This window comes from Onychomys torridus, chromosome 2, assembly GCF_903995425.1.
Source record: "Onychomys torridus chromosome 2, mOncTor1.1, whole genome shotgun sequence".
In the NCBI taxonomy this organism is placed as follows: domain Eukaryota; kingdom Metazoa; phylum Chordata; class Mammalia; order Rodentia; family Cricetidae; genus Onychomys; species Onychomys torridus.
In genome coordinates this window covers 73,122,080-73,141,263 of record NC_050444.1, presented here as the reverse complement: position 1 = coordinate 73,141,263, position 19,184 = coordinate 73,122,080, and the positions used below count along the sequence as shown (strand labels likewise).

The window sequence follows — 19,184 nt, the reverse complement described above, 5'->3', positions numbered from 1 at the left end:
TTACTTAGACTGTGTGACTCACTATGTGAAGTTGTTATAAACCCAAAATTCATACATATGAAAATTTGAAACCATTAAAATATTTTCATTGCTTTTGTTACAGTTAGGTTTTTGATATAAATGCAGAAATGAGACATATTGACATTTGTAAAATACACTATTATAGAAAGGCAAGAATGCTGAAAATATTTTAGTAATTAGTCAGCAAGGAAAAATAAACTCTTAAACATTTAGAAAATAATAGGTAAAATGTTTTAAGAAAAACATTTATTTAAAATTCTTTCTTATTTTTTTAAATTTTTAAAATTTATTTTATATTATTATGTGTTTTAATTTTATACATCAGCCATGGGTTCCCCTGTCCTCCCCCCTCCCACCCCTATCCCCACCTTCTCCCCCAGCCCCTCCCCTCCATTCCCATGTCCTTCAGGACCAAGATACCCTTGGGGATTCATTTAAACCTGGTGCATTCAGTATAGGCAGGTCCTGTCCTCTCCTTCCAGACTGAGCAAAGTGTCCCTGTGTAAGTCCCAAGGTTTCAAACAGCCAGCTCATGCACTAAGGACAGGTCCTTGTCCCACAGACTGGGTGCCTCCCAAAGAGATCAAGCTATTCAATTGTCTCACTTATCCAGAGGGCCTGATCTAGCTGGGGGCTCCTCAGCCATTGGTTCATAATTCATGTGCTTCCATTCGATTGGCTATTTTTCCCTGTGCTTTTGCAATCTTGGATTCAACAATTCACACTCTTGCAGTCCCTCCTCTTTCTCGACAGTTGGACACCTGGAGCTCCACCTGGAGATTCTTTGTCAAAAATTATATGATCATAGGTGTGCAGGTTAATGACAGGATATTCAATTCGATTCCATTGGTCCACATGTCGATTTTTATGCCAGTACCAAGCTGTTTTTATTATTATAGCTCTAGAGTAGAGCTTGAGGTCAGGGATCATGATGCCTCCAGAGGTTGCTTTATTGTACAGGATTATTTTAGCTAACCTAGGTTTTTTGTTTTTCTATATAAAGTTAAGTATTTCTCTTTCTAAGTCTGTGAAGAATTGTGTTGGGATTTTGATGGGGAATGCATCAAATCTGTATATTACTTTTGGTAAGATTGCCATTTTACTATGTTGGTTTTACCTATCCATAAGCATGGGAGATCTTTCCATTTTCTGATATCTTCTTCAATTTCTTTCTTCAGAGACTTAAAGTTCTTATCATATAGGTCTTTAACATGCTTAATTAGAGTTACCCAATGTATATTATATTATTTGTGGCTATTGTAAAGGGTGATGTTTCTCTGATTTCTTTCTCAGCCCCTTTTTCATTTGTATATAGGAGGGCTACTGATTTTTTTTTTTAGTTAATCTTGTATCCTGCCACTTTACTGAAGTAGTTCTCAGCTGTAGGAGTTCCCTGTAGAATTTTTGGGGTCACTTATGTATACTATCATATTGTCTGCAAATAATGAAAGTTTGACTTCTTCCTTTCCAATTTGTATCCCCTTGATCTCCTTTTGTTATCTTATTGCTCTAGCTAGAACTTCAAGTACTATATTGAATAAATATGGGGGGAGTGGACAGCCTTGTCTTGTTCCTGATTTTAGTGGAATCATTTTGAGGTTCTCTCCATTTAATTTGATGTTGGCTGTTGGCTTGCTGTGAACATATGATTTTCAAAAAAGAAGCCAAAACTGTAGCATAGAAAAAAGAAAGCATCTTCAACAAATGGTGCTGGCATAACTGGATGTCAACATGCAGAAGATTGCAAATAGGTCCATATCTGTCACCATGCACAAAACTCAAGTCCAAGTGGATCAAAGACCTCAACATAAATCCAGTTACACTGAACTTTATAGAAGAGAAAGTAGGAAGTAGTCAGGAATGAATTGGCACAGGAGACCACTTCCTAAATATAACATCAGTTGCACAGACAATGAGAGTGACAATTAATAAATGGGACCTCCCGAAACTGAGAAGATTTTGTAGAGCAAAGGACTCAGTCATTAAGACCAAACAACAGCCCACAGAAAGGGAAAAGACCTTCACCAACCCCACATCTGACAGAGGGCTGATCTGCAAAATATATAAAGAACTCAAAAAGCTAGACATCAAAATACTGAACAATCCAATTAAAAACTGGACTATAGAGCTTAACAGAGAATTCTTAACAGAAGAATCTCAAATGGCTGAAAGGCATTTAAGGAATTGCTCAACATCCTTATTCATCAGGGAAATGCAAATCAAAACAACTCTGAGATACCATCTTACACCTGTCAGAATGGCTATGATCAAAAACACTAATGACAGTCTAGGTTGGAGAGGATGCATAGCAAGGGGAACACTCCTCCACTGTTGGTGGGAATGCAAACTTCTACAACCACTCTGGAAATCAGTATGGTGGTTTCTCAGAAAATTGGGAATAAGTCTTCCTCAAGACCCAGTTATACCACTCTTGGGCATATACCCAAGTAATGCTCAATCTTACCATAAGGACACATGCTCAACTATGTTCATATCAGCATTATCCATAATAGCAAGAACTTGGAAACAACCTAGATGCCCCTCAACTGAAGAATTGATAAAGAAAATATGGCACATATACACAATGGGGTACTACTCAGCAGAGAAAAACAATGGCATTATGAGGTTTTCAGGCAAATGGATGGATCTAGAAAAAATCATCCTGAGTGAGGTAACTCAGACTCAGAAGGACAAACATGGTATGTACTCACTCATAGGAGGATACTAGATGTAAAACAAAGATGAGTAGACTGCTACATAACTCCAGGGAGGCTACCTAGAAAATGGGACCCTAGGATACTAGATGTAAAACAAAGATGACTAGACTGCTACACATCTCCAGGGAGGCTACCTAGAAAATGGGACCCTAGGAAAGACACAGGGATCACCAAAAGACAGAGAAATGGATGAGATCTACATGAACAACCTGGACGACAGTGGGAGTAATGAAGGGCAAGGTTTGACGGAAAGAAAGCCTGACATCTATGTTTAATATAATGACTGGCTCTTTCCTCTGATCCTCAGATAAGCTTTATTAGGGTGTACAATATTTGGGGGACACAATATATCACCACAATCTACACACCTATGAACACCTGATTTTTGACAAAGAAGCCAAAACTGTACAATGGAAAAAAGGAAGCATCTTCACCCAAAGCTGAGAATGTTATCAGACAGCATCTGATGCCCATAGGAGAGAATCCTCCATCTTGCTGTAACTGTCCATCTGATGTGCCCACTAATATATTTTTTAAAGTGCAAAAAAAGAAATCATCTTAAAAAAATGGTGCTGACATAACTGATGTCAACATGCAGAAGATTTCAAATAAATCCATATCTATCACCATGTACTCATATCCAAGTGGATCAAAGCCCTCAACATAAATCTATCTACACTGAACCTGATAGAGGAGAAAGTAGGAAGTAGCCTAGAAACCTTTGGCACAGGAGACCACTTCCTAAATATAACAACAGTAGCACAGACACTGAGAGCAACAATTAATAAATGGGACCTCCTGAAACTGAGAAGTTTCTGTAAGGCAAAGGACATGGTAAATAGGACCCAACGACAGCTTACAGAATGGGAAAAGATCTTCACCAAGCCCACATCTGACAGAGGGTTGACCTCCAAAATATATAAAGAACAATTTTCTTGTGTTACCCAGCCTATAGTCAGTGAAGTTTGGAGGTCATCTACTGATGATAGGTGCATTTATAAATAATGTGGAACTCCAATATTCCCAGCCAGGACTGTCATAGTACGTGTAATAAAAGATTACAAAAAGCCAATGAGTCTAGTATTTTGTTATCTATTCAACTAATATGTTTTTTTCTATTTCTATTTCAGAAGAAATTCAAAGTACATATAAATGGAGCTTAATGAATAATTATTGTAATATTGTCCTCGAAGCTATTTAAATTATCCTCTCTTTTTTGCCACAGTGTGAGAAGGTGATAGAGTACATACAGATGAAAATTGCTAATAATAATTCTTCTGATGATATAATGCTAAAGAATGAATGTGAATATTAAAAAATACTGAATTAAGAATGTTTATGAATAATAGGATTACCAGGGAATGATTGATTAAACTTGCTTAAGCATAGGACAGTCATAAATAAAATGACATTCTAAGGAATTGTTTCATCTATTATTGTTTATTACTCAAACCATCCAAAGAAACATAGAACAAGAGTTCTGTGTGCTCCAAAATGAAAACAAAGAAAAACTAAATATTAAGTTGTTTGATTTATGAAGAAAGCATATGTCATATCTAGAAATGTTATTATTCCATAATTATAAAGCTTCCAGAAGATGGGGAAGCTGAATACAAGTAGGGCCTTGAATAGCAGCAGGTACGCTTAAATCTTCAGAAAATATTCAGAGGTATTGCCAAAGTAGCACCTTGGATATCATAAAAGTCTAATTATCAAGTATAATTAGAAGTATTAAAAACATTTAATCACTCTGAAGGGCACATTTGAACAAATCCCAAACTATTATCTTGGAAGAGCCATTGGGATTTTGGTATGAACAATTACCACAAGAAGCTTCCAGTTTTATGCTTTTTGGAAAGCAATACTTGGCTAGTTGAACATTACTTTAAGCTCCTCTTGTTGTGGAAGAATGTGAAGTTATTTTGTGAACTGCAATATGCATAGTATGGACTACATTGGAAGAACATTCTAGTGAGAAGGAAGAGACACAGGGTGCCCACTTAAATTTAAAGAATATGAATTGCAGGACAACTGGAGACATCCATAGCACTCATGAAAATTCATACCATGTCTTTGGTCTGTATGGTAACCTGTCTGCGGACATCCTTCACCCATAGACGTATATACACTTCTGTATGACCAATTATGGAAGGATGCCTGATAAGGGAGCTGAGTGTCTACTCTTGTAGCTAACAATCAACTGCTATTAGTTAGCTGTACTTTGACAAGGAAAAGATAGATTTGCTTAGTGGAAATTAACTGTATATCATCTTCAGAGAAACTGGATAATAGCAATAATGATATGGTATACATTTTTTCAACTCTTTAATGGTAGAATAGGGAATGGCAATATGGCTTGAAAGAAGGTTGCATGATGAAAAGTAATAAATACATGAGATAAGAAGTTACTGAACATTTTACGGCCCTGAAGACCATAGTCAAAGGGGGGTGGTAAGACTCTGCTCATGATAAAATGACATTCTGAATTTAGAGAAGGTTAGGGATTAACAGAGGCTCACTTCACCAGTTCTTTGGAAGTGGGTGACAAGTCTGGGACAAGAGGTGAGAGAGTACGAGGAGGTACACAATCAGTGAAGCATTGTACACCCCTTCATTTCCATCAGAAATTGAAAATGTTACATAAGAATTATTCTTGTTAATAGAATAAACAATTGGAGACTAAAAGCAGTTATGGATCATGCACTAATTCCCTATAGTTGCCTCTCAGGTCCACAGCAGAGTTCTTTAAAAGGATCCAGGAAGGCTTACCACGGGCAAGAGGATTACAATGGCTCAAAACCTTGATTCCAGGTAAAAAGAATATTTCATGACTCAGAAAGACCCTTGTTTTGGAATTGCATGTCTGACAATCAAAACAAATACCACAACCATCATTAAATGCTAATAGGAAAGATGTTATATTAATTTTTAATGTTTATTATCCAGTTAAGTAATTCAAGTAAAATTAAATTAGTTATGTGTCACAATATATAATTGGCTTATATGAATTGATACACAAAAGAAGCAGGTCTATTGAAAACTGGAATCCCCATTTTGTGATAATAATGATGGGGTTGACAAGAAGTTGATGAGGTAGGTCTCACAATTCATCCTGCGGTCAATTTAACACAGGTGAAGAAAAGGACAGTTTGGTATAACATAGATTATGGGGATATTTAAAAAAAATATGGAGAATTTGTAGTGCTTATTGAAACATTGATTTCTTACTCGTTTTCTTCAATCTTACTTTGGTGGATTGCATTGATGAGTTCTGAAGGGTCAGTTGTGGAACATGATCCTGTGAAATTCCTTCCAAATGTAGGTACCAATAATTCCTTCAGAATGGGTCATTCATGCTTTTCATGTTTGTAAAGTGGGATTGTGGAGTTTTATCGCTGTGGTGGATGAGGCAGGGTTTACTTCTGTGTATGTCTGACTCTCAGTGAGAGGTGATGCAGTGCTGCTTATGACTATATGGACACAGCAGCTGGATCTAAGACTTTTTTCTTGTACATGCTGCACAACTATCAGCAAGACAGTCCAACTTCAGCATTCCAGAGTCTATGTCTATAGGACAGAAATGATCTTTTTTTTTTTTTTCTTCTTCAAGACAGGGTTTCTCTGTATAGCTTTGCACCTTTCCTCTAACTCACTTGGTAGCCCAGGCTGGGCTGGCCTCGAGATCTGCCTGGCTCTGCCTTCCGAGTGCTGGGATTAAAAGCATGTGCCACCACCGTCCGGTGACAGAAATGATCTTATATCTCACCAGACTATTCTGAGAATACTGGTAAATACTTGAAAGGACTATGTAAATTAATATAGTTATGTTATTAATCCTGTGAGATATTTTATATAAATTTAGAACAATATGTGTGGTTTTCTGCTTATGGTATACAAGCTTGAAAATCTTCCAATAATGTGCTATTATGAATGACAGTATCTCTGCGCTAGAATACCTGTTACAAGAATACACTAATTGCAAAAGATAATTAAGTCTGACAACATTCTCCCTGGAGTTTTGGAAAGTTTTTCGGCTCTCCATGTTTATGTTTCTAACTTTGTTATAAATATTTGATCTCTCCCTAGCTCACCCAAATAATGATTTAAATTGCCTTCACGTGCTAATGGCTGGCCCTTTGGAAGATGTTTCTGAAGCTTGAAATGTAAACAAATATTTAGAGCATAACAAAGACCCACAAGAAACTCTGACCTGTTTTACATTTGTTTTCTGTGATTCAGCCAGAATCTTTGGACAAGAGAGTGAGAATATTCTAAATAGGATCATCTATTGGCTTTCCCTGAGGAACAAACTGCAGGTAAGTAGAAACCTGAAGAAATCAACAGGAGCATGCCCTGTGCTATCTTGTCCTCACCTTTGTCCCCTCACTGCAGCCTGAGTGTACAAAGAATGAAGAAAGTTGCTTTCAGAACATGATGCAAAATAGTTGTTAAGGAACAGACCCAACTCTAACCAGGAAAGGAAACTACTCCAGGCTCAGGACTGTATTGTATTCTGTCTTTTTGTTTTGAAAATACTGAGTTATGGATAAGCTATCAGATTAGAATCTTTAGGAGGAGACATCTATTTTTTCCTCACATATGGAGCTTTCTTCAGTTGGTGTCACAGAGATTTGCATTTCAGAACACTCAGTATCACTCACAAGGAAGCTCTTTGGTAAGAGTTGATGCCATTTAAAGAAGTGGGGAGACAAAGAAGGTCTTTGTTCATTCTAAACTCGTTTCTTTTCTTTTCCTGCATCACTTTTCCCTCTTTAAAAGCATTCATTTTTGCTGTATCCCCTACCTTTTCAGCAAACAGAATAGATCCTGGGCTCCCTTGACTAGAAACATTGTGGAACAGGTATTATCTCTTTTCTTCAGTAGCCAAGTAACTTGAACACAATTAGTACACCCACAATCTGCTGAAAAATTTTTTCCATTCCAGATTCATGAAGCTGCAATACAACAATTTGATTATATCTCTGACCACAATGCCTGAAAAACAATTATTAAGTAGCTGAGATATATCATTTATATAGGTCACAATGATTATTTGTTTCAAATTATCACAAAAATATGATTCCTATATCTGAATGTGAATGGATTCATAGTATATAGAATCCTCTGTAAATATGAATAAACATAAACCACCTCTTCTAAAATCACTTTCTGGCTTTCTCTGAGCCAGGATTACTGTAATTAAAGCCTCTTTATTCTTGTTTATTATTTGCCAAGGAACATTACTTTGGGTCTGAGACTCTTAACTGCAACTAATTATGACCCAAGGAAGAATCAAATGTGTTTTAAATTCCTACACTATACCATAAATTCAGCATAAGTGATCACATCAAAGCTTAGCCCAGGCTAATGAGCCTCTGTTAGTGCCATATGTGAGCACACAAAGCTGGGAGAAGCTGGAAGTACAGCCTACTGCCACACAGTGGCGGCTATGTCTTTTACACACACACACACACACACACACACACACACACACACACACACACACACACTGATGTGACAACTTATGATGTCATGGAGACACTGGGGCCCTAGATGGAAACCAGGGCCATTTTTTCTACCCACTGAGAAGTGTCTTGATGAACTTGCTACTTCTCATGTAATAGAGCTGGGCAAGAAGACAAGGATAATCTTTCTTTTAAATGAAAAGAAAAAAAAGAAAAAAAAGAATAGAGGAGCTCTGGATAACAAAAGAATTAGGTTCCTTTGATGCCCAGGGCACTAGACGCTGAACTTAACCTATAGTTTTTTTTCTTGCCCATGTTTCTGGAGAAGTGACTTTCACACTAAATAGTGAAAGAGACCAGAAAACCCATGGAGAAGAAGGCAGGTTTTATAATGAATGGCATTTGTTGGTTTAATGACTCAGTATCAGCCAGGACCTAGCTGTGAAGGCTTCAACAAAGCTTTAGCCTGACCTTCAAGCTGAAATGAGGTAGATACACCTTGTCTACATTTATAGAATTGAGCTGAGAACTCATAGGTAATAGGCAAACTGTCTTTCTCTAAGAAAATAAAATTTTCTGGTATGAAGTTGACCTAAAACGAACTATGTCTCTATTATCTAAAGAAAATTTATTTTAAGTCCTGTTTTGCACACATCAAAAAGGGAAGAGATGATTGCCCTGAGGGTGAGTGCAGACTGAGTGCTCACAGCTGAGAGCTGATGAGAGAGGGACAGTTCTCTAGAATGCTGCACATTAATCTTTCTCTAGCGCTTTCACACTTGATGTTCCCTGGTCAAACTCCACTAGCTCCCAATTACCTCAAGAACAAACTATAGTTCCTTAGCATTACATTTAACATACCTCACAAATTTGCAAGCCAGCATTCCTTCCCTTACCCGCCTGAATGTTGTACTTCTGCTGTACATTGTCTCTTCTCTAGATGCCCTAAGGACCCAATGGCCTCAGTCAATGGCCTAAGACTGTGCTTCTCAGCTCATGGGGACCATGTGATGAAATCCTTTGATAATTCTTTCTCCTTCCCACTCTTTGAACTATGTCAGTGCTTACACATTGAGCAATTCAGAAGCTTGCTGGGGAAAAGTAAATGGTTTCCTACAACATTTCTCATCATAGAGCATTGTTGTGGTGCTTTTACCAACGACCGTACTATGCTCCAGCACTCCACACAATCAAATGGATTCTTTTTTTTTTTTTTTTTAAAGGAGAAACCAGCATCCTCCAAAGAGAGAAATTCAAAATGGCTCACAAATTCTGCTATAGAGCAGGGTGCAACACTCCACCATAAGAAACAGAAAGGTCAGTGGGGAGCAATCCCTTGATTCTTCTACATGTCTGTTTGTATATGCTATGAGTATGGCAGCTTATTACCAGGAGGGGGCGCTAAATCAGAAGAAGAAAGGTTCTGGAGACCTCTGACTGAGTGAAGGCTAGTGACTGAGACTCTAAGACAACCATGCTCATCTACCTGGATTAGACCACAGACTCAGGCAAGCACTGCCTCTCACTGACCCTGAGACCTGCTTTTCATTCTCCCTTATTGCTGACCAATCCTCCACTCTATGGCTTTTTCTATAGCTAGATTTCAAATTGTAGTTTTAAAAACATCTATTCTAGATGGCTTTTGTACTTCTTTTCTTTTAATGCATTTCTTTCTCTTCTAGTCCATTATTTATTGTTTTTATGGTGCAGCCAAGTTTTCCCATTTTTACATTTACAATAGTCTCTTCCACTAAAACTGCATTTTTATCAGTGCTCCTTAAAATACGACCTATATGTATGTCTCCTTTGCCCTTTCATGTGGTCTTTTATGTCTGTGCCTTTTTGACTTGGGCTTTTGTTAATTGTTCTCTGAATTTTATTTTCTACTCTATGAAATATTTTCCATGTTCTTTTAAAAGCCTCCTATCCTTACTAATATTCTCTGATTCCATAGTGTTTTCTCCTCAAACTCACAATTTCTTTAGATTTAGCTCTAAAAGTACATGGATGCTGGTGAAATACTACTTTAATTTCTATGTTTTATTATGCTCTATAAATCATAAATCACTTTTGACAGTTTTTTAGTATCTATTTATGTTGTTGTAGATGTTAGGTTCACTTGCTTCCATTTCTGTAAACCTTTGCAGGTACAGATTCATGTGACAGAGGTGTTACAGAGATCATGAACATCTGAGCTGTCGCTAGCTTCCTTTGGCTATAGGCAATGCCATGATCAATTCCATCAAGCCAACTTTCCCAAAGAACTTAGCTAGGATGCACTCCCAGGGCTAGGCACTCGATCCTATCCAGCTTCTGTTGGTTTTCTTTAAGTGTGTGCCATGGTGTCCTTGTAGAGGTTAGAGGACCACTTGCAGGAGTTGGTACTCTACTTTTACCCTGCAGGTCCCAGCTGTGGAACCCAGGTTGTCAGGCACCACTGAGCCACCTCACTGGCCCCCTGTCCAATTTTAATGCTGAAAAAGAATTTCAAGTAAACTAGTGTATCCTCCTACTGTAATCCTACCCGGCCCCAGGCTTGTGTTTATTTGATATGTCTGTTTAAGCGATCATGTTTGAACACTTGAACACTTTCCAGATTCTGTACTACAGTATTTCTATAAGATATTGATTCTGAACATTTAGTAAGTCAGAAAAGCTACCTCCTGATTTCCAGCCTGGGTGACAGACAAACATACAAAATCTAAAAGAAAACAGTAGTAAAGGAAGGAAAGAAAAGGTGACAGTGATGCTCACTAGTTTATTTGGTTAATATCCATTAATAACCACAATAAACGAAGACAAAATATTGTGTTATAGACAATTAATTCCCAACATTGGTGCACCAAATCCAGACTATTAGACACTCATTTCCAGCCAATTAAATTAGAACTTGCAGACACGGCAATAAAACTGTTTGGGATATAAAGATTTGCTCTCTTAATGGAGAAAAGTCAGGTAGGAATTCCTTATTCAAGGCCTAGATTTGTGATGAGAAAATTTAATATCTAAACAACAGAATGAACTCAGCAGATTGTTTATATATATATGTATATGTATATCACATATAGTCAAAGAAGAAAGTCTATCAACTTGAGAGTGAGAAGGTCTGAAAACAGTCTATCGACTTGAGAGTGAGGAGGGTAGCTTGGAGGGGCTGGAGAAAGTAAATGGATGAGGGAGTGATACAATTCTATTTCAATTAAAATATTTTAAAATGAAAAATTCTTAATTAAAATTAATAGTATTGAAAAAGATCTCCCCCCCCCCGCCTTATATTGTGACAGCTAAATACATGCCAGCAGTAACAGAGACTATGATTATTTTATGAAGTGCCTCATAAATTTCCATTAATAGATTTCTTTCTATTATTCCCAGAGTTCTGCTGGAGGACAGCCATATTCATATGGAGAGAGCCAATGATTCCATGTTGACAGAATTTATCTTGGTGGGGCTTTCTGACCACCCAAAGCTCCAGAAAGTTTTATTTGTGCTAGTTTTGTGCGTGTATCTGATAATCCTGCTTGGAAATGGAGTCCTTATCTCAGTAGTTATCTATGATGTGCACCTGCATACCCCCATGTATTTCTTCCTCTGTAACCTTTCCTTCCTGGATATCTGCTATACAAGCTCTTCTGTCCCACTAATTCTTGGTAGTTTTCTGACAGGAAGGAAGAGAATTTCTTTTCCTGAGTGCATGGTACAAATGTTCCTTTCCTTTGCCATGGGTGCCACCGAATGTGTGCTTCTAGGCACAATGGCACTTGACCGCTTTCTCGCCATCTGTTACCCACTGAGATACCCTGTCATCATGAGCAAGGGTATTTATGTGCCCATGGCGGTTGGATGCTGGGTTGCTGGGCTTGTTGACTCATTGGTGCAGACATCTCTTGCATTGCAATTACCATTCTGTACTAATAATGTCATTCACCACTTTGTCTGTGAAATGCTAGCCATTCTGAAACTGGCTTGTGCAGATATTTCCATCAATGTGATTAGCATGGCAGGGTCAAATTTGTTTTTTCTAGCTGTTCCATTGTTAGTCATTGCTATCTCTTACGTTTTCATCGTTGCCACTATTCTGAGGATCCCTTCCACTGAAGGAAAACAGAAGGCCTTCTCCACATGCTCTGCCCATCTGACAGTGGTGATTCTATTCTATGGAACCATCTTCTTCATGTACGCAAAACCCAAGTCTAAAGTCACTGCTGGGACAGGGCATCAAAGCGTGATTGAGGCCCTCATCTCCCTCTTCTATGGGGTGATGACCCCCATGCTCAATCCTCTCATCTACAGTCTGAGGAACAAGGATGTGAAGGCTGCTGTGAGGAACATGCTGGGAGGAGAACTTCTGATAAAACAGAAATGATTACTTAGACTGTGTGACTCGCTATTTGAAGTTGTTATAAACACAAAATCCATACAGATCAAAATGCCACATGAAAATTCGAAACCATTAAAATATTTTGGTTGCTTTTGTTATAGTTAGGCTTTTGTTATACATGCAGAAATGAGACATTGAAATTTGTAAAATATACTATTATAGAAATGCAAGCATGCTGAAAACATTTTAGTAATTACTCAGCAAGGAAAAAATAAACTCTTAAACATTTATAAAATAATAGGTAAAATGTTGTAAGAAATGCATTTATTTAAAATTCTTAAAAGCAGTTCATAGTCTATTGTAGGTGCACTGTTGTAGGTACAGTGAATATTAATCGATACATGATATAAGACATTCACTTTATTTACCCACTTATTTATTATTTGTATTCAACATGCATATAAATTATCTGATGATAGAAATTTATCTGTTCTTTAGCCTACAATAGCCCAACTTATAATAGGGTCTGAAACATAATAAATGCTAAATATTTTTAAATAAATGCATGAATCACCTGATGTATATTAGAATTGTATTTCTATCATACCCAAAACAGAAAAATTTACTAAAAGAGAAAATTGATAGATTAAATGTTTTAAATACATTATATCTATTGGTGTGTAGCTGGAATTTTCTCCAGTTCTGCCTGGCCCACAGTCAAGACAAATCTCTCTTACCCACCAGTCCCGCAGCCACTCAGACCCAACTGAGTAAACACACAGAGACTTATATTGCTTACAAACTGTGTGGCCCTGGCAGGCTTCTTGTTATCTAGTTCTTCTATCTTAAATTAACCCATTTCTATAATTCTATACCTTGCCACATGGCTCATGGCTTACCAGTATCTTACATGTTGATACTCAGGGCAGTGGCTGGCAGCATCTCCTAACTCAGCCTTCCTGCTCCCAGAATTCTCTTCTCCGCTTGTCCTGCCTATACTTCCTGCCTGGCTACTGGCCAATCAGCATTTTATTTATACAGAGCGATACCCACAACATAATTAGTGTTTTGTCACACCAACATTATTTAATAGCTAAGGCATCACTTTTTTTTTTTTTTTTGTCATGCTCATTATAATTGAGGGGACAGGGTTTTGCATCCCTGCAACAATAACTTTTCTGAGACTTTGTTCATAATGAGAACACAGAGATGAAAAAGTTCTAATACTGCATCCTGTGCTGTAACGTCTTAAACTTCAGGTGACACTGTAGCAGAGCATGGCTCTTGTATTTTGAGCTGAGTGCTGGCTGGAAGGAGGACCTCATCCTGCTCTGTATGGAATCACCCATTCTGCTGTATGCAGTAACACAGCCACACAGAGCTGGTGACTGAAAAAACTTGCCATTTGAGGATGCGTGGCCAAAGATATTGAGCCAAGTTCTTCAATGAACTTGATTTGGGAGATTAGGAATAAAAATGATGGTCCAAAGTGGAAATTATGCTTATTTGTTGAACAGTGCAATCATGTGAGCTAGCACCCATTTGATCAATAAAGACCCCACTTTCACTGAGGGCGTCCTGCTTAGTCAGTACCAAAGAGTACTACCTTATCTAACTCTGAGGAGCTGTGGTCATTGAATATGGAGTAAATGACTGCAGCTATTTGTTGTCAGAGAAATCTCACAAAACCTTTCTTATTAATGGCTTGTTACTTCACAAAGTAAAATGGGACAATTCAAAAAACAACCTCATTAACTCATATTCTTTAGTTATTTGGTCAGAGTCTACATGTCACACATCAAGCAGGTCACAGAATCAGTAAGCAAACTTTTTTTTGAGCTAAACTGTAGAGGTTCAGAGACTATTACTGTGTCGTAACCATCCTAAACACACACACACACACACACACACACACACACACACACTATGGGGAGAATTTACAAGTTGCAGCAAAGTTGGAAGAACTACAGGAATGCAGTAGTAATAAAATTCTCCCAATGGAAAACGCCAGTGTCATCCCATCAATGGGTCTTGAGCCTGGTGCTAATTAGGAGATGTGAGAACTCTTGCATTATGCCTGAACACTCTAATGGAGCAAAATGGGTTTTCAGAATCGCTGTTTGGTTTGATAGGATGTACTCGGCACAGCTGAACCTCAAATACATACTTTTTACATCCTGGAAGCACAGACTTGAATATAACAATTGTCAGGGAAATAGATAAGTTCCGTGTCCTAAACATGCCAATAGAGTGATTTCACAAAAGATGGGGTCAAGCAACTGCTTTAAGATGGAGCATGTTTTCTATTCTACCACCAGCTAATAAGACTTCAGATAGGTGTCCCTTCCTTGTTCCCATTAAACATAGATTTAAAGGCTTCTTGGGAAAACGAATCCTTATTTTTAGTCATTCAAGGTTTAGACAAAAAAAATTAAATATATAAAAATATACTTAATTAACCACTCCATGCACACTATTACAATAATCAAGGTAAGTAGGCCAAGCCTATTTTTGAAAGCAATAGTACATTAAAAGAAGTATGCTATTCATTATACAACCTTTAAAAAGGCACTTCACCTTACTTCTTTCTGTATGTTTTAAGGAGATTTATCTATGTATAAAAAATGGTTGAAATTAAAAGACAGAAAATGCATGCTAGGCAAATTATTCAAACACTGGTATTTCTATATTAAGGACTAACAAATAAATTTATGACCAAATAAAAACTATTTCTAATAAAGGGATAGTTGCTTTCTGATAGGAGGTGAATTTAATCAAAGAGATGTACAATTCTGAAGGGTAGCTCCCCTAACAAAAGATTTTCAACAGGTAAAAAATAAAATGGTCTTTACATTTTTCTCATGTATTAAGACAATAAAGAAAGATTTATAGTGGTGTAAAATATTTGAGCAAAAATAAATCCTATTCTGATTGAACACACATTCTTCTAAAGCCTATGTAGGATGCTTTTAAAATTGATGTTATGACAAACTTTATTCATGACCAGCAATTTCAAAGAAATTATATTAGCCAGTCTGCACTTCTTGTACTTTAGGCAATTTAAGGGTAATTAATGAAAGAATCCTTATAATCTGGTGCAGTTAAAACACATTTGTAAATAACTGAAGAGCAGTAGTATTAAAAATGTTCAATGATCCTCATCATGACAGTCAGAATGTATATCTGCTATGAACATCTAATATGACCATGGGAATACATTCTAGCTAAATATTGTTCTTTTTATAGGTCAGAGAAAAAAGTTAAACATTTCAAATTTCATTTGTGATTTTAGCTACTTCTGTAACTCTATTTATTGTTTATATGGCAATTATACCATAATCTTTGTAAATTTTTTACCATCAATTCCTGTAAAATTAACTATAATTCAATAATATTGAGCAATGTATAATAAATTATGCTAGATACCCACATAGCCTTTTAGGAATATTCACATTTAAATTCTTAGCAGGAAATTGATTTCAGGGAATAGAAGAGAGAAGAAAGGAAACAAAAGGAAGATGAGTAGAAAAAAATCAGAGAATTTAAATTCAGAGGCAACATGCCAGGTATTGTAGAATATTCATATAATACAATTTCTGATTAAATTTTCACAATAATATTGGGAGTTATATGACCCCATTGTTAATGTACAGACAAAGATTCTAAGACGCATAGAGGTTAACACACTTGGATGCTTCAGCTGGGTTTCTATCTTCTTAGGTTGACAGGTCAGTTGGGAAATATAAAGTCCAGGTATTTATTTGAGTCAGGAAAATAACCTAAAGTGTGTGAAATCGTAGAAAACATGAGGAGGAGAGGGAGAGTGAGTGGGAGTGGGAGAAGAGGAAAATGGAGGAGACTGACTTTTAAAATGGATCCTAGAGATAATCTGTCAGAATCCTCTTATTAATGGCTTATTGTTATTTAACAGAGTAAAACTGAGCAACTCAAAAAGGAGCTTCATTAATCCAAACCCCAAGCTATTTGGTTAGAGACTACACCTTACTTGTCACACATCAAACATGTGACAGGATGGAACATGTAGCTGTTATGGCAGCTGACTGATTGGTAACACCATTTTTTGGTAAGGACTGTCAAGATCAAGAAAATGGCCTGCACGGAAGCAAGCAAGAACATGAACACAGATGCATTCACCTCTCTCCATTCCTGACTCTGATATAATGTCATCAGCTATTTCAAGTTCATGCTCTGAAGTTCCTGCTATTGCACTGTGAATCAAAGGAAACCATTTGTTAAGTTGCTGCTTATTGTGGCAGAAATGAAACTAAGACAGTCACTCCAACGCAAATTTCCACACCTTATACCTTTGATCTTGATTACTGATTAATAGTTATTGGAAGGTAGGAGAATGTCTTACCTGTGTTTTACTATAGGTTTTCTTCAAAGCTGTTAACTGAACAAGTAGGTCAATGTACAGGATGATTACCAAATATGGGCTGATTATGAAAGAAGTCATAAAGCAGAAGTTTTCTCTGTTCATTAGCCTGCCACAGCATCCTCCTCCTCCTGGGGATGTCATATACATGCTTGAATTCCCTCAAGGAAGTGGACTGTAAGCATTGTGACCAAGGGCTTTACCAAACCAAAAGAACACTGAATAAACCCAGGAACAAGGCTTTTCAGTGTGGCACTCTTAGGAAGAAAAGATCGAAGAGTTTTTCACTTGTTAATAGAGGCAGAAACCCTTTATGTTATATCTGAATGTACAGTTTTAAACTGTGTAGATGAGATGATTGCCCTCATACCAGCCTTGCTTACATTTGCCTTAAGCCTATGCAAATGATTTCTCTTTCTGAATCTTAATGTTCTCATTTATTTTGAGTATTAGACATACTACTTTAACAATCTGTGTTATGTAGACCTCGCCTCATGCCAGAGTATGATTTATTGAACAAACCCAGACCAAGAGATTAAGGGGAATTCAGTTGCTAACGGTAACAATGGATTTCCAGGATGAGGGCAACCAACTAGCACATAACCACTGATTCTGGGCACTCTGTTTGATGCTTCAGATAATATGATTTTTTGTGCAAGTATAATGCATCAATACTTTTCAGTGTGTGAAAAATTCAATGCAGACATTTCTCACCTCTTCACATTCTTTAGAAAAAGAAGTACAACTTTTAACAGGAGAAGCAAAGAGACTTGCTAAGGGTTGGAAGAGAGGCACAGATGTGCAGAGACAGAGAGTATAAAATGAAGGCACTCAAAAAACCTAAAAGGGAATATCCTAATGCTAGGAGAGGAAATTGTAGAAACTGATATCAAGATAACAGAAATATTATTATAGAAGAGGGTTACTCTGACTCAATACATTTAGGAATGGCTCCATTGGGGCAGATTAGTGAGTCACTGTGGTGAGTCTGTGATTGCCAAAGGATCAGTGGGACTCTAAACTGTATCACAGAGATTCTTCCTCATCAGTGGTTAATGCAGTGCTATTCACAACAACTATGCTATAGAACAAACCTGGGTGTCCCACAATAGAATAATAAGGAAAATATTATATGTATGTGTATATGCATGCATACAATGGGATTTTCTTTGTTAACTGTGTAGAGGCTGTTTGCAGGAAGGTAGATACAACAGTAGATAGTCACACAAAGCAAATTAAGCCAGTTCCAGAAAGACAAAATGCTTTCTCTTATTTATAATTCCTAGATTTTATGCAAATATATAAGATTATATATGCATATATATGTGACAAAAAAGTAGAGGCTGAATTTTCTAGGGCAAAAAAGATGACTAGCAGGGGTCACAGAACAAGAAAAGATAGTAGGTAAGTATGGAAAATACCTTACATATAATTGTAGGAAAACTAAAAAACCCAAATAAAAATAAAAAAAGAGTCTTCAAGAGACCAGATAGGAATTTATTTTTATTATCATGTTTACTATTATGCTTATATTCATGCTATATACTAATTAAAAGTAAAACAAGTGTTGGGGATTTAGCTCAGTGTAGAGTGCTTGCCTAGCAAGCACAAGGCCCTGGGTTTGATTCTCAGCTCAAAAAAAAAAAAAAAAAAAGTAAAACAAATACTTTTGTAACTCAGAGAAGAAGCCATTAAACACATTAAACATGTTGCTGTTTATCTTAATGAAAACTTAAATGTATGTATGTTTTGATTTATAAATTACATACTTTCTTCTAAAATTACATTTATCATCCTAGGTCACACAGCTGGAAACAGTTTAGTTAGGACTAGAACACTATTAAATAAATTCCAAAATTTACACAGCTGTTGCCCCACAATGTCACTCCATTTTGATTCATTGATAAAAGATCTGTTAAGATTTCCCAGTTTCCAGCTCTCTAAGACCTTGACCATATAAAACAAGGTGCTTTCAAGGAGGCAGCCAGCATAGGAAGTCCCCATTTCTTTTCTGCTTGTTATCTCATAGCCTGGTAATCCCCTCCCACAGGAGTGCAGAACACAGTCAGTATTTATACCCAAGCACAGAACCACATCTCAGAGGACGTCATTATAAGTTTACTGACCTACTTCTGTCTGATTCAAAGGTACAAATAAGTTGCATGAGGTGGGATCCCATGTGCCTGTTAACAGCCTAAAGTCAGGCTTGTTAAAGTGAGTGGATAAATTTAACATCACTCTTCCCTCCACAAGTTTTCTGGAGG

At 37.0% G+C, this 19,184-nt stretch overlaps 1 protein-coding gene across 1 annotated transcript; it reads left to right on the top strand.

Moving 5' to 3' along the window:
- Positions 1-11,606: 11,606 nt before the first annotated feature.
- On the top strand, positions 11,607-12,569 carry LOC118577887 (olfactory receptor 13C8-like). The gene has a single exon (XM_036178549.1). It carries the CDS (start codon positions 11,607-11,609, stop codon positions 12,567-12,569), a length of 963 nt encoding a protein of 320 aa, XP_036034442.1.
- The last annotated feature ends 6,615 nt before the right edge of the window (positions 12,570-19,184 follow it).